This window comes from Gallus gallus, chromosome 4, assembly GCF_016699485.2.
Source record: "Gallus gallus isolate bGalGal1 chromosome 4, bGalGal1.mat.broiler.GRCg7b, whole genome shotgun sequence".
Taxonomy (NCBI): domain Eukaryota; kingdom Metazoa; phylum Chordata; class Aves; order Galliformes; family Phasianidae; genus Gallus; species Gallus gallus.
The window spans coordinates 31885663-31901716 of record NC_052535.1 but is presented as its reverse complement, the minus strand read 5'-3'; the positions used below and the strand labels follow the sequence as shown (position 1 = coordinate 31901716).

At 49.5% G+C, this 16054-nt stretch overlaps 2 protein-coding genes across 19 annotated transcripts in view; one reads left to right on the top strand and one right to left on the bottom strand.

Annotated features, from left to right (window-relative positions):
• Positions 1–5220, bottom strand: part of LOC107051782 — a 31303-nt gene extending 26083 nt beyond the window's left edge. For 5 of the 15 annotated variants that reach the window (XR_005859480.2, XR_006939102.1, XR_006939099.1 and 2 more), the window contains exons 1-2: positions 5180–5220; positions 2435–3804 (exon numbers count right to left, since the gene is read on the bottom strand). Coding sequence is in view for 1 of the 15 variants with exons in the window: in XM_046940597.1 (XP_046796553.1) it covers positions 3764–3804; positions 4713–4956 (285 nt within the window). In the remaining 14 variants the exon portion in view is untranslated. Of the gene's footprint in view, positions 1–2434; positions 3805–4712 lie in introns of all 15 variants that reach the window. The other 10 variants (XR_006939100.1, XR_006939103.1, XR_006939108.1 and 7 more) reach the window with 3 other exon arrangements.
• NR3C2 (nuclear receptor subfamily 3 group C member 2) overlaps positions 4260–16054 on the top strand; it is a 201974-nt gene continuing 190179 nt past the window's right edge. Inside the window, exons 1-2 of one of the 4 annotated variants that reach the window (XM_046939845.1) lie at positions 4260–4314; positions 8475–10236. In XM_046939845.1, the coding sequence (XP_046795801.1) occupies positions 4281–4314; positions 8475–10236 (1796 nt within the window). In that variant the 5' untranslated portion in view covers positions 4260–4280. Of the gene's footprint in view, positions 4315–5173; positions 6455–8055; positions 10237–16054 lie in introns of those variants that run through there. The other 3 variants (NM_001397849.1, XM_015276102.4, NM_001159345.2) reach the window with 3 other exon arrangements.

The following is a 16054-nucleotide window of genomic DNA, read 5'->3' as shown; positions in this document are numbered from 1 at the left end:
GAAAGGCAGCGGGCTGGGATTTGGGAAGTACCAGGCTTTGCCATAGCCTCCTGAGGTGATCTCAGACAGATCCTTCATTACTCCACTCCTGCCTACAAATGGGCTCTCCTGAGCTCTGAATGCATCTGCATGGCTGCTGCAGAAGCCAGCATTGTACAAGCACAGATGCACTGGCAACACTGTTTCTTGAAACCAACCTGGGCAACTGTCAGGCTCACAAAAGAGAATAAACCATAGCCATACAGCTGCACTGGTAAGGGCGCTTCTTCTCCCAGGAGAGTCACTTAGTTTAGTTGCTAATGCTAGGGACTAGTAGAGACCAACCTGCCAAACATGTCAAAATCTGTACCATACTGGAACCCTCTCTGGCTTGTGGGTCAAGTGTCAGAGAGGAGGCAGGAAAACTTTGCAGTGCATCACCCTGGATTACCAGAGCGCTAGTCGAGGCCCAACGAATCATAGAATAGCTCAGATTAGAAAAGACCTTCAAGATCATCGAGTCCAACCACAACCTAACCATACTGCCCTAACTCTAACAACCCTCCGCTAAACCATGTCCCTGAGCACCACATCCAAATGGTTTTTAAATACATCCAGGGATGGTGACTCAACCACCTCCCTGGGGAGCCTACTCCAGTGCTTAACAACCCTATCTATGAAGAAGTTTTTCCTGATATCCAAACTAAACTTATGCTGCCGCAACTTAAGGCCATTTCCCCTCGTCCTGTCACCTGTCACCAGTGAGAAGAGACCAACCCCACTCTCACTGCAATCACCTCTCAGATATTGGAAGAGAGCAATAAGGTCTCCCCTCAGCCTCCTTTTCCCCAGATTAAACAGCCCCAGTTCCTTCAGTCTCTCCTCGTAGGGCATATTCTCCAAGCCCTTCACAAGCCTTGCTGTCCTTCTTTGGACCTGCTCCAGCACCTCAATGTCCTTTCTGTACTGAGGTGCACAGAACTGAACACAGTACTCGAGCTGAAGCCTCACCAGTGCCAAGTACGGGGCCAGGATTACTTCCCTAGTCCTGCCCACCACACCATTCCTGACACAAGCCAGGAATCCTGGCAGGACCTTCATCTTCAAAGGCATAGTACTTTCTTAGAACATAAAATCACAGATCCTCGGGGAAAATGTATTCGTTTTCAGTCAAATCTGTATACATCAACATGCATCTGACATAGAACAACCCTCCCTGCCATGTGAGATCAGCTGCCTAGCTTGGGCCCAGGGATATTTGGTGGCACACCGAATGAAATCCTCTAGCTGGACCATAGCCTGCGTGAGAAGAGCGAGAAATTTCAGGACTATGGAAGAACTGGGAAAACTGCAGAATAATCCTCCTTTTGTTGTTGGAGATTTAAATCTGCACCTTCATTTAATCAGAAAGGTAATTTCCTCAGCACAGCAAGCTTCAAATTCTACTTATGGCCTTGGTACCACGACAGTTTTGGTAGTAACTTGTTCTTTTGTACGTATTTCTACTAGAACCGTGAATAATTATCAAAATTAACTAGCCTATAGAGTGATTAAATAATTTCCTTCAATTTGCATTTGATATGTTTATTAAGTGCTGGAGGGTGTTCTTCGCTCTCTTATTTTTACTGCTGTTAAAGACTATGTCTGGATTTTTGGCATAGGTGCAGTGCTATTATGGTTACTTCAAAATTTTAATCAGATTACGGTATGAGTTACCATTTGATATTGTAAAAATGCCAGTAGGAAGTAGATAAATATTAAGATACAACTAGCCACCACTGCCTTTTATTGTTGGGAATTCATTAATATTGAGATAAGTCTGAGTTCTATGGTAGTGACATTTTTTTTAGCGTCGTGCTTTCATCAGGTTACGTTTTCCCACAAGTAATAGCGCAAGTAATAAACAAGCTGGAGGATGGATATAAACAAGGCAGATAGATACAACAATATTAAAGCTGCAAAATATACAAAGTACCGCCTGTGCGTTATTACTTGTGCTTCGTTTACCCAACCCCTGTCAACAAGACCTGTAATTCAAAACATGTAATTCCTTGTGAGACGTTTTCATTTTGAACCAGATGAAACTATCAGTGCTGATCATCAATAAAAAGCGTGATTTAAAACATATTGGAAAGCCATGCATACAAATGCACGCCTTGGCCCTTCACACAAGCAAGTAGTCTGTAATGCCAATATGCATTAGAAATGCAATTGTACTATACTTAGATGTGGTTCAACCGCAGTTATAACATGGGCCATTAAGAAGCATTAAAAAAAAAAAAAAAAAGGAAAAAAAAAAAAGGAAAGAAAGAAGCAGGTTAAAAGGGAACATGTTCTGTTGCTGAGCTAAAAGACTTAGCCATAATTAGAAAATAAAATTGCTCAAAACCGGACTAAACAGATAAAATATTGATACCCAGGAGCGCAAGAGCGCGCCATACAGCAACATGTTTACCTATGTTTTTCCAGGGCTTGTGTCGGGTTTGGAAGACTTTTGCTGTGCCCAGGAAGCCAGGTGTTCAGTGCAGCGAGCTGGGGAGCCGGCAGGCTGCGGAGTGCTCTCGGGACACCGGCACCAGTGGTACTGGGAAAGCAACCTCCGCTCCGCTGCATCCACCCAAAGTTGGCTGCAGTCCTTCTGAAAAGCGATCCCCAGCCGGCTACGCATCTCGCGCAGTCACCGGTGAGGTGAGCAGCATCAAAGTTAACTCTCAGCTGAAGGACTTGCCCATCACAGCATGTGACCGCCTGCTTCACTGGGGCCGGGAGCAGTGGGAAATGCCCAGCTGCCTCACTTGGACGCGGCTCAAAACTTCATCCGCTTTGGTTCAGTTCTCAAAATAGGGCACATGACCTCTAAGCAAGGCAGTACAGTAGGCTGCTTTCACAGTGCAAAGTCGCTGGCTTTGCGAGCAGGGGAGGAGGTAATGCTTGGCGCTCGCAGAGTTATCTTGTTCAGCATTGCATTATCCAGGGCAAATTTGCCACTATCTTTGGAGCAGGGATGACATCTGCCGCAGAGTGGCTTACCCCAGTGTGCCCGCTGCTCCCTGCTACGTGGCTGACATAGGCTGACCTCCATCCAGAGATGGGGAAGGGAGCTCTCCTGCAAGAGTTCGCTGCTCCCCGGACCACCTGGAGAACATTGCCCATTCCCACGCTGCGACACAGCAGCGGGAGCTGCCACAGGGCCACTGCGAGCAGAATTTGCAAGCGTTGTTTATACGTTTGTACGTATATCAACAGAACAGCCGTATTTCCCAGTCTGGTAGACCCCAGTCATTATTTTATCAAGCCCACCATAGGACCATTTTTTTTTTTATGGGATTGGCATAATGGGAACAGATAGCCTTTTCTCTTGACAGATAAAGATCTAAATTGCATTTTATAATCTGGCAATTATGTCGTTTGATTTTTTTTTTTTTTTTTAAATAAAACAGATAATCTCCCTTCCCCGCTCAAGATGAGATCTTGGTTGTTAGTGACAGCTGTTAAAATGCCGCTAAAAATAGCTGCAGTGTCAACCACTAAAAAGCGGAGTGCTCCTGTGAACTGCGGGCAGAAAACAAATGAGGTTTGCACTGAATCTGCACAAAGTCTGCAAGCATCCTGCACACGCCAGGCAGGCACTCTGCCCCTCCAGCTGCCATCTCGCTGCTGGGATGGGGGAAAATGGGGAAAAAAAACCAAACCCATCCGGTACCGAGGCATTAGGAACGTTACCCTCAACTCTATTTGCTCAACAATTATAATCACAGTTACGCACCACTGAGGTTGAGACTACCTGCAAGCATTCCAGCTGCTGTTTGTATCGACACCTTTGCCCTGTAAAATAAAAATAAACCCCATAAGAATGGCAGGAAGAGTGAGACAAAGCAGCGCGACCCTCGGCCCAGCACTCCGCTGCTGTGCGCGGCACGGAACGGGCCGGCACTGCCGGGGGTCTCTGCGGGCGGGCACTGCCCTCTGCCCCGGAGGGCACCGGCTCCGGGTTGAGAGCGATCCGAGCTCCATAGCAGCCGCGTGGCACGGAGCGAAGGAAGAGAGAGGGAATTGTTCGCGTTCTGCGCGATAATACATCTCGCTAGGTTCCTCCTTTTAAGCGACATTGTGGCTAAAAATAGCGCGCTGGTGTAGGCACAGTGAAATATGATTTGCTTCCAATAATACGGCAAACTAATTGTGAAATTAAGCTCCCGAGCGCTCTGTTATCTCGCAGCCCAGCCCCGGCAGCACCGCGTGCCGCCCCGTTCCGCATCGATCAAGTTCCCGCAAAGTTTGACGGCTGCGGACAGCAGCGGATGGAGCGCCGCCGGCCCAGGCCCCGTGCCGCAGGTAGGGGCGGGCAGCCCTCCGCCCGGGAGCACAGCGCGGCCGCGTCCCCTCCCTCCGCCGCTTCCTTTTATTTTTGTAGGACGTTTAAAGGAAGAAACGTGCAACGCGCCGAACTTCCCAATAATCCGCGTGGAAACATCTCAGCCACGAGGGGAACACGAATGCAAAGCCCCGCAGCGATGCGAGCGCCGAGCCCCGCGCCCGCCCGACCCCGAGGCGCGGTGCGGTGCGGTGCCGCCTCCCGCGCTCTCCGGCCCCGCGGAGCGCCGCGCCCGCAACCCGCAGCCCGCCGGGGGGCTCCGTGCCGCCGCCAGGCCCGGGAGAGCCGCTCCGCCGGGGGAAGGGCGCGGAGACACTCCTCCCCCGGTGCCGCCCGCCCTGCCTCCCGCCCTCCTTCCCTTCCTCCGGCGGCTCCGCGAACCAGGAACCGCGGCGGCGGCGGCTCCGTGCGTGAGGAACCCCGCGGCGCCGCGCCGCCGGGTGCCGCCGAGAGCGCCGGGGCGGCGCGGGAGGGGGCGGCGCGGCCGCGGGGCGCTGCGAGGGGCCGGGCGGCACCGGGGGGAGGAAAAAGTTTACACCCTCAGCGCTCCCCTCCCTCCCGCTCCTTGGTGGCGCAGATGGGAGTTTTACCTGGAATGACATAAGTTTGCTGCTTTTTCTTTTTTTTTTTTTAATTATTATTATTCCCGTGGCTTTTTTTAATCTTTTTTTTTTTTTTTTGGAGGGTGTCTCCCTTCCCCCCTCTCTCTCCCCCAACCCCCCCCCCCCCGCTTTCTCCCTCCTCACCCCCTCCCCGCTCCTGGATCCACCCCCCGCTCCCCTCCGCCGCCGGGCGAGGGTGTGACCCGCGGGAACACCCACCCACCTCAGGCGTCCATGGTGGGAGCTGTCCGCCCGCCGCGCCGCAGCCCCTCCGCGCCCGCTCCGCCGCTCACTCCCCAAATCCCCTCTATTTCCCCCCCCCCCCCCCGCTCCCGGAGCCGGTGCGCGCTCGCTGTCGGATGGTTCGCTGGCAGCAGCCGGGGGCCGCGCCTCCTCCTGCCGCCGCCGCCGCCACCACCACCACCATGTCGTAGGGAGGTGAGTGCAGCGCGGACCCCGCGCGGTATCCAGGTCACGACCGCAGCCCGAAAACTTTGCGGGGAGGAGGGACGCGGCCGTGCGACGGCGTCGGCTCCGCGCAGCGCGCGCGGATGGGCGCAGCGCGGAGGACGCGGCTGCGGGCGGAGGTGCGCGGCGCCCCGACGGCCTCTCCCGGGCGGGACGCGGGGCGGGGGGCGGCGGGCGCCGGGGAAGGAGGGGTGGGAGACGGCGGACGCGGGGCGGGGGGCAGCGCGGGGCTCAAACTTCGCTCTCCTCGCGTCTCCCTGGGAAAAGGCAGAGGCGAGCGGGATGCGCGCGGGAGCGGCGGGCAGAGGACGAGTCCTTGAGGCTGGGCGCGCTCTGCCGCCGCCGCCGCCGCTTTTTTTTTTTTTTTTTAATTTTTTTTTTCCCCCCTTCTTCCCCCTTTTTTATTTATTTCTTTATCATTTGATGGTTTTTTTAACCCGTCCCTGCACCGGCGGCGCTCGGATCCACGCGCCGCCGAAACGCGGAAAACCAGGGCCGGCGCGGGGATGACGCTCGGCCCCGCCGCCCCGTCGCGGTCCCCGAACCCCGGGCGGACGCGCCCTCCGCTCCCTCCCCCCCGCCCGCCGTACCCCGCGCCGCCCCCCGCGGCCCGGCCCCGCTCCGTCCCGGGGCGCGGCGCCCTGCGGCTTTAAGGAGCTGCGGCTGCCGCCTGTGTCGCAGCAACTTTGTATCAGTCATGTCGCCCGGCGGCTGAGTGACGGCGCCGCGCGGCCAATGGGGCGCCGGCCTGGCCCCCGCCGCGCGCCGCTCGGCCAATGGGAGCGCGCGGCGCCGGGACGTAAACTTGAACTTGCGGGCATGTGACATGTTTTTAAAGGACTTGGCACCTTTTCCCGTCCCCTCCCGGGTGCCGCGCCGTGACACCGGGCGGCGCGGCGCGCCTCGGGCGGGCGGGCAGGGGCCGGGTGGCCGCCCCGCGCCGCTCCGCCCGCCCTCCCTCCCTCCTCTTCCCTCCTCCGCCGCCTCCTCCTCCTCCTCCTCCTCCTTTTCCCTCCCTCGGAGGCAACAGGTACCGCGGGCGGGGGCGCGGCCCCGGGGCCCCCGGGAGGAGCGGGCGGGGGGGGGGGGGGACGCGGGGATGCTCCGCCGGGCGGGCGGCGGCGAAACGAGCGCCGTGAAACGCAACGGCTGCGGGGGGCCGGGAGCGAAACTTAGCGCGGGTCCCGCTCGGGGATGGGTGACCCCCCGGGGGGAGCGGGACCACCGGGTGGCGGCTCTCGGTTCTCTCATTTGTGAGAAGGTTCTTCTGTTTCGCAGTTGCTGCCGGCCCCGTTTCACGCCGGCGGGTCGCGGTGCGCGGGGGGGATCGCAAATGGCCGCGCGCGGGGCGGCGAGGAGAGGCCGGCGCTGAGGGAGAGGGGCCGCGCCGCGAGGTGGTCCCGCCGCCAGCCCCGCGCCGCCTGCCGCCTCCCCCGCCGCGATCCGCCGTGCTGCTCGGAGCCCGGCGCCCCGCCGCTCCCCGAGCCGCGCAGGATCTCTCCTCTCCCTCCGGTAGCGCAGGACCGGGGGGGGGGGGAGGGAGGGGGGGGGAATTTTTTTTTTCTTTTTTTTTTTTTTTCCTTTTCCCATGGAGTGACCCAGATTTCCATCCGTTAAAGTTCTGAAGCACGCTCGCCTATTGATTCCGTACGAAGTTTTGAGGTTTGCTGCTGAGAAGGATCGCTAGCCCAGCGCCACAGCGCTCCCGCAGCTCCGGGCCTGTGTCGGAGCGGCCCCGCACCGTACCGCTGCCTGCGGGGGCTGCGGGGCGCTGCCATCCCGGCGCTGACCCTCCCTGAGCTCCCGGGGTTCCGAGTGGCGGTCACTCGCGGCCGCCATTGATTTCTGTAGGAATTAGGCTTGCTCAGCACTTAACGTGAGGGGTAAGTGATGAGCTAGAAGTGACTTTGTGTGAAAGCGAGCGCTTCTGGCCGGAGATATTCGACTGTAGGAGTGGGATTGGGTCCACGGGATGATGTTCTGACAGCGTTTGTGCCCGACCGAAATGCGGGCTTAGGGCCGTAGCCTTAAGGAAAGGCAAAGTAGTATTGGAGCCTTTCCCTAGAAGGTTTTTTTTGTTTGTTTGTTTGTTTTATTTTTGTTTTTACAATGTTGCTTAAAAAAAAAATAGCTCTTAAGCAGCGCTAAATGAGGCGGTAAAGCACGGTGTTAAACACTGCAAAACTATTGCATTTTGAAACGGGGAAAAATCTTTATGTAATGCCGATATTATAAGTATTGGCGCTTGACTTTCTACAGTTCTGACAAGATGACGAGCCTGTTCTGCACAATGGTGCTGTTACCTATACGTGGTTTTCAGACTGACAGAGTCCTTCCAGAATAATGCGTGCGTGACCACTCAGATAGGAGCCATGCTAGGGAGACTGCCATGCTGGGTGGGAGGCTTTGTAGGGCCGCTTCTTAGAAGGAGGTTCACTTTCCTTTATGCATTCCTCTTGCTGTCTATCATGGAGGTTGGTGGGGTTGCAGATCCTGCAGCCCTTCATCACCCCCTCCTTCTGTGCAGGAACTTCTGTGAGGCTTCTTTCCTCGTTCAGCTTGTCCTTCCGTATCCCGCAATGTGGCTCTGAAAGCTTGACTCCCAGCCCCATAGAATCACAGCTTTCCTTCCAAGCATCGCTTACAGCGCTGGAAAATCAAGAGAAACCTTTGCAGAGCACCAGCCCCTGCTGCTTTGCTGTCCCTGTAACGTGACAGCATGAGGTCTTTGGTGGTGCTGCAGGGTTGGGCTAGCACTGTCCAGCATAAGCTTTCAGGCAGGAATTTGGGTCTTTTTTGATGGCTGGTCATCTTTGTCTGAGAACCTGTCGGTCTGACTTATCTGTGAGACCTTTTCCCATGGTGTGGTTGAGAAGAGATTGATGGGGCGGGAAGCGGGGCTGGCAGGCAGACAGACAGGGATAGACAGAGTGAGCGGATATGCCTTGTTTCCTTAGGAAATTAGGAAATTTCCTTAGTAAATTGCACTGTCCTGCCACTTATTAATATCACTTTTTTTTTTTTTTTTTTTTTGCATATGTCTTTACTAGTTATGGAGACAAAAGGATACCACAGCTACCCTGAAGGCTTAGATATGGAGAGACGGTGGGGTCAAGTTCCTCAGTCTGTGGAGTATTCTTCCCTAGGTCCTGGAGAGCAGGCTGATGCCAGTAACTATATGGAGATAGTGAATGTGAGCTGTGCTGCCGGCACCTTTGCAAACAGCAGCGCTCCAGGAAACAAGGAAAAACCTGAGCTTCTCTCCTGCCTGCAGCAGGACAGCAGCCATCCCGCTGTTCTGCCCTCTGACATCAAAACTGAAACAGAGTCGAAGGAACTGTCAGCGACGGTGGCCGAATCCATGGGTTTGTATATGGATTCGATCCGAGACGCCGACTACCCATATGACCAGCAGAACCAGGGGAGCCCGGGTAAGATCTACCAGAACGTGGAGCAGCTGGTGAAGCTCTACAAGGAGAACGGCCACTGTTCCTCTCCCCTGCACAGCCCCAGCAGGCCCCTGCGGTCCCTGATGGCGGACTCAGGAAGCGCCATGAATGGCGGTGCCATGCACGCTGTTGTCAAAAGCCCCATCGTGTGTCAAGAGAAAAGTCCCTCAGGCTGCAGTCCTCAGAACATGGCTTCCTCGGTGTGTAGTCCTGCTGGTGTTAACTCAGTGTCCTCAACTACTGCTAACTTTGGGAACTTTGCTATGCACAGCCCCATCGGGCAGGGAACTCCCTTGTCACGATCACCCAACGTTGAGAGCCGGGGGTCCATGTTGCACAGCCCCGCTCACGTTAGCAACGTGGGGTCTCCACTTTCTAGCCCTATAAGTAGCATGAAATCACCAATTTCTAGTCCTCCCAGTCACTGCAGCGTGAAATCTCCCGTCTCCAGTCCTAACAATATCACTATGCGGTCTTCTGTGTCCAGCCCTGCAAACATGAACTCGAGAAGCTCTATTGCCAGCCCTTCCAATGCCAACAACAGGTCCACTCGCTCCAGCCCGGCGGTTAGCACTGTGGGGGGATCTTCGATCTGTAGCCCAGTCAACAGCTCTCTAGGATTCCCTGCTTCCAGCACGCCGGCTGGACCTAGCAGAAGCCAAGATACTGTCCCCAGTCCAGAAACAAAAGACAAGGGTGCTCAAGAAATCCCGTTTCCCAAAATGGAGGAAATGGAGAATGCCATCTCAAACAACAGCCAGATGAACCTCGTTCAGTTCATAAAGCCCGAACCAGACGGTTCATTCGGTAGCGCATGCATTGGAGAAAACAGTAAAATAAGTTCTGATTGCCCGTTTTCGGTACCGGTGAAGCAAGAGTCAGCTAAACATCCTTGTTCCGGTGCCTCTTTTAAAGGGAATCAAACAGTAAATCCTTTTCCATTTACAGATGGCTCATATTTTTCTTTCATGGATGACAAAGACTACTACTCTCTTTCTGGGATTTTAGGACCACCTGTATCTTCCTTTGATAGCAGTTGCGAAGGTAGCGGTTTTCCAAATCCAGGCCTCCCTGTGGGGATTAAGCAGGAGCCTGACGATGGCAGCTATTACCAAGACAGTAGCATACCATCCTCTGCCATTGTTGGTGTAAATTCAGGCGGACAGTCATTTCACTACAGGATCGGTGCCCAGGGCACGATATCTCTGTCGCGGCCTGTTGCTAGAGAGCAAGCATTTCAGCACTTGAGCTCCTTCCCTCCCGTCAGCACGCTAGTGGAGACCTGGAAGTCTCATTCGGAGCTGGCATCCAGAAGAAGTGATGGGTATCCAGTTCTAGAGTACATTCCAGAAAACGTGTCCAGGTAAGTGAGCAAATGGCTACTTTTTTTTCCCCTCCCTTTTCCACGTGATGCGAATTAAAATGAGGTCTGGGGTGGCGTTTCTCAAGTTGATGTTTAATTCTGCGCTTGCATCTCAGTTCTTATTGTTAGGTTTGCTGGTTGTTTGCTGTAGTTTGCTATGGATTTAATAAAAGCTTTAGTATTTAAAAAGAGCATATTATATTGTTATTAGATTTGAAAGTGTCGCTTTGCTATGTTCATGAGCTCCTACTACTACAAATGTTGTCTTTCCCATAATGGGAGGTTAGTAAAATTGCTCTTGTGTGCCCGATAAAGGGTGCTCTTCCTTAGCTGGTGCTCAAATGTGTTATAACTCAGGTGAACTGCTGAGATGAGGATCAAGTGGTAACGTCAGGAATCCATTTTTGTAGAGATGCGTGACTCTAATTTTGCACCGGGCTACAGCTGGTTAAATTTGAAAACTAAACCTTAGGAGCCTGTGGCAACATATTATTTCTGTATTGTAACTGTAGGAACATTTGGTTTGTATATATAGAAAAATGCCTCCAGAAGGAGGAGGGCTGTTAAAACTTGACGCATTTGAAAGGGAAAAATGGATGAACTGATGTCCTAACTTTTGGTGAGAGAAATATGCAAGTGTCCTAAGCATTTGTATTGGCCAATACGTGGAAGCGCATTCTTGTTCCACAAACAGGTGTTCGTGTGTTTTATGAAGGACGCTTACTTACATAAGCTGTCTAGTTGAATAGTCAGTTTTACAAATTAGTGAATGCATCTGGCAATGTGACTGAGTTAGAGTAGCTGTGTAGCCTCCTCATTGTCGAACTGGCTGATCCCAGGTTTGTGCTATCAGCAAAATAGCTGATAACAGAATTTGCATTTACCTGTCCAAAGCTGTTTTGTTTTTTTTTTCTTTATCAAAAGATGCACAGCTTTTGCCATATTTTTGGATTGGGGTCAGGAAGATGTGTACTTTTCTCAATACTTGTATGACTCAAAATATTTCTGGAAAAAAAAAATTGTCTTGCAATGAATAACATAATGGCTGAACTAATGGTGCTTTTGGGAAGGGAAGACAATCCTCACAAGAGTTTGGTTGGGAAGGGGAGTGGGGGAGGGGAAGGGAACACTTTAAATACTTGCATTTTATTCTCAGACCTGTCCAGTGCCTCTGCAGTCTACTCGAACAGTTTGCACTCTGTCCTTGACTTTTTCTTTGTCTATTTCAAGTATTGTTTGTAGAGAGCATGCTTTTTTTTTTAATACATCTCGCTCAAATTGAAAAGTCGGCACCCCACCTTCTTGCTGAACTTTGCACATAGCTGTATGTTTGTCATCATCTGTGCTTTGGATCAAATGTGCTTCCTGGATCAAAGGAGATGAAGTTACTGTCTCTTAGTTATTTTGCCAGATGAACGTTCATAAAATGCATTATTTACACATCGGGAAAAGTTCACCAGAAGTGTGATGGGTTGTCTGCAAACAAAGGCCCAATACTTACTTGCCTTTGTGTTTGAGCACTGTTACTTGGGAGCTGGCTCCTGCGGCCCGTGAAAGCTCTTCTGTAAGTGCTGCTCATGTTGAGTCAAGGGTGTCATCTGCTGCAGGATGTGATCCGCTGAGCAGTAAACAGGGAAATGCTGTTCAGGAGCGTGGTCATCCATAGTTATGTTTTTATGACAGTTTTGCTTAAGGCTTTTGAAGGAATATCTTCTGATCTGACATTGTTCCATGCTAGCTCTTCTCACCTGTGCCTCTAGACCCATAAATGAATCATCTGTCATCAGGGGCGATGTGACTGTGCTTTCCTTTGTTTTCTAAGCTGATATCTTAGGAAGGTATTTATCTGAGCGTAGCTGCTGCTTTGCATGATTGAAATTCTGAAGTTTTTACCTCTCAGAGCAATTATGCACGTGTGAAATTCTGTTTAGGTGGTAGAGATCTGCAGGGTTGCAACACTTCAGACATCCTGATCTGTGTTTCAGATTAGGACACGTGTCATCATTTCAAATCTCTATCTCAGCCTCATTATTTAACTAAATGTTACTGCTAATCTGTCTGGCAATGGCTTTGTGCTAACAGATGCAGCAGGGGACCTGTGCGAAGCCCTTTCAAGTTTCAAAATAAATTAATGTAGAGGTCATCTTAGCAGTACAGATTTGAATGCATAGGTGCCCGTACAGATATTTGTCTGCTGACGAGACAAATCAAAGACTTGTAAAAGCTCGCTCTTCCTAATGAACCTCAAATCCATCTTCACCTTTATCCTTAATTGCTATGCCGCATTACAGCTAAAGCAGAGAAAATCATGATGAAGTTTGTTCATCCTCCAAAGTACTGTAATAAAACACACATAGTTTAAAGCCATGTCCCAAAGGGTATTTCATCTTTCCTATGTCAAGAGGAGAGTTGGAATGACAAAATCTCACCTGCTTCATGTTGTTAAAACATGCAATTAACCCTTCATAGCCTGCAGTAGAAAGTCCAGGTGTTTTAAGTCTTCCATTTCATCTTTATTTTTCCTGAAGTATATTTATTTTGCATCATAAATTGCCATAAGAAAAGACTAAAATGAAGGCAAAAAAGAGGCTACGTGATTCTTCAAAGCCAGTAGGTGATCTGCATTGAGTAGATCTCGTTTTGACAGCATTATAGTCTGAACTTCAATACTGTACCCTCTTTGATATGCAGCTTACATTGTGGAAGGGACTGGGTGATCAGGAACGAAGAAGGCTTTTCATGTCGAGCATGTTTAGGATGTTCTTAGGAATGATTTTCTTTTCCTATTAAAATATCACCTTTTATTAAATTGGTGCTTTCTTGAGTCAGTTACAGTTGCTGACAGTATCAAATAAACATAGCTTAGGCATATGAAATACTTTGCTGTCTTATTGACCAAGCACCCACTGCCAACTGGAACGTTCTCTTTTTCCTTTTTAGTTATTTCTATTTGATAATGAACAGTTACAGTTATCTTTAAGGCGGATGGTGGGAACTTTGTTTGCAAGATTACAATCTGCAGGAGTTGGGGAAGGAGAGCTTCTTAAGTGAAAAAACACGTTTGCCTATTTCCTTTGAAATGTTGTTTCTGTTAATATGCATGCAGAACATATCTTTGAAAGATTGAGCATGTATTATTTTTAATAGAGGGTGAATCATGCCTCTGTGTAGACCTCCCCCCCCCTTCAATGAATGACATTTCTAAGAAATAGCGGTTTTTAAACAAACAATAGCAAACTGGGCTTGGAAAATAAGGTATGTGAGATGGTGTGATGTCATTGACGGAAATCTGCTTTAAGGTGATTGCTCATCTGAATCAGGGTATGAGCCTAAGACTCATGATCGTGCCAATTATGTAATTTTCAAAATGGCCTAGGAAAATGTCAGGGTTGCTTGAAACAACAGTAAAAATTGAGGAGGATGACCTTTCTGCTGCGTTAGCTCTTACCTAAAGCTTTTTCTGCAAATGTGCCTTTTCCCTCTAATTTCCATGTTAACTCTTTTATGTACATGTGCGTACTCGCTGCTCTCAGCAGTTGTGGTGGAAACAAAGGGCTGATGTGCCTATTGTGCATTCTTCCAAACAATTGCAATTGGATAGTTTTCAGATTTGGCTAAAAATCAGACTGTTTGGTTCTATTACCTGGTAACACCTCTTTGTGTTGCCTTGCCAAGCATCTCCCCCAAAGCTGCTTTCTTCCCAGGCTGGGAACAGGTGCAGAGTTGCTGAGAAGACCCCTGGGGATGGCACATCTCCATGCCGTAGAGGTGTGGGTTAAAGATCCATGTGCAGGCTTTTTCCCTGTGTGGATGATGATGAATAGGTGCAGGTGTTGCTTACTGAGACAGGTGACAGAAAAAAAGGACTCAGATGCAGTTCTGGTTTCCCATGAAGATTCAGCAGGAGTTTTGCTCAAAACTTTTCCAAACTTTCAGGTTGCATTCTTTTTTCCCCCAATATTCTTTTCCCCAGTGACTGTAAGGAGTGTTGTACCAACTGCTGAACTGGCATATGGTTTGCTTGTGTATTTATTATTTTTAATGTTAGAAAAAACCTCCTTTTTCCCCCCTGATTTTGATTTAGAAGCTAAAGAGAAATACCCTCAAACCTGTTTTTCTGTGATGACGATGCTTAACTGCATGTCTTAGCTTGTAAACACATTGAAGAGTCGGACTGAATGTATACATTTAAGCATGTGAATATCTGTTCTTTTGGGGCATGGGTAGCCTTAAAGGAATTTAAGGTACAAAATGGTACAGGTTCCTGAACAGTTCTTTCTGTTGGATAGCCTGTGTATGGTGGTGAGGCGTGAAGCGGTACTGTTTCAGCAAAGTTTCCCTGGTTGTGTGGGATGAATTCACGAAGTTACAACGTGTTGCTGTCATTAAATAAGTTTACTGTTTCAACGAGAGTTACTTCTACCTGCTGGTAATTACATTTTAATTGTTAACCGGATGAGGAAATATCAAGATATTTCATCATCGTTATTTAGAGTCTAATGCAGGTATGCTAAAATCACTTGAAAGGCTGTCATCTACTTCTTAGGGTTCATGGTCAAGTTGATAGTGTTTAGGGACTTTTTATACCTGCCTGTTCCCGAGTAATTTGCATGAATCAGGTCATTGCTTTCATGTGCAGCCCAGAACCTTCAGGCTGAACTGGGTGGTATATCCCAGCTTCCCAGAGCACCGGGTGCATGCAGGATGTCCCTGTCCATCCTTCTGACCCTGCTCATAGCTGTCCAACGACAGCAACAAAAAGCTGATAATAACAACAACATGGGCTTCATTTATGGGTAACCCTCCCTGATGTCAATGGGTGATCTGGTTTAAAATCTGATTTCAGGCTATTGCAGTTATTTTCTGTCAATAATGTTGTGTTAAAAATTATCTAGAATAGTTGCTTATCTGAATGATACCTGCCAGAGAGATAAAGGTCTGGTAAATATTATTTTTAGAATTTATGATTGACCTTCACCTCTGTTTGTTTTTTATGGACTCCATATGAAAAAGGCCAAGCTGTTTAAAATATCCTCTGTGCTTTGGTAGGATTGTTTTTCCCATTAGTTTCCCACAGGTTCACTGTTGAAAAGGCTGGACAGTAATTCTCTTATATTGTACCCTGTAGCCTTAAATTTGTACTTTTTTTTTCTCAGTTTGGAAATTAATATGTGAAATTACACGTGGCACTACAAAAAACAAGTATATCTTTAATGTTTCTGGATATAACCTTGACACATAACAGGAACCTCAACATGTGTCTTTATTTCTCGCTTTAAAGGTTATCAGCCTACATTAATGCATGGGGCTAGAAGGTCCAAAGGTTCTCCTTGGCATACCAGCATGCATTTCACAGCCGTGTACTTCCTAGTTTTGTTTATTGTTATTTTATTGAGGGTGCTCTGTTTTGTTCTGCTAATTTGATCGAGGCATTCGCAATCTTTATTATCTTATGTATAGGCTAATTCCTGTTGAGGCTGCTAGGAATGCTTCGTTTTTCTCTTTAAATTACATGTGAAAATTGTCTCCTATGAGAAGGAGAAGTCCTCCTTGCTGGAAAACGCGTTCCATGAATGAGTGGAGCTTTGAAATCTGTGGAAGAGCTCCTTTGTCAATCCCTGTACCAATATCTGGGGATTGGTTTTTCCTTTGTGTGGGAGCATAAGTCACATAGCTGGCAGTGAAGCATTTATGTGGCCAGTTGATACTGTTAAACTGCATGAAACTTGGCTGTTACAAATTGGCTTGCCATAGTTTATTTTGATAATAGCCGGTAACTGTTTCCTAGCTTTTTTATCATGTGGTGATACAGAATCTC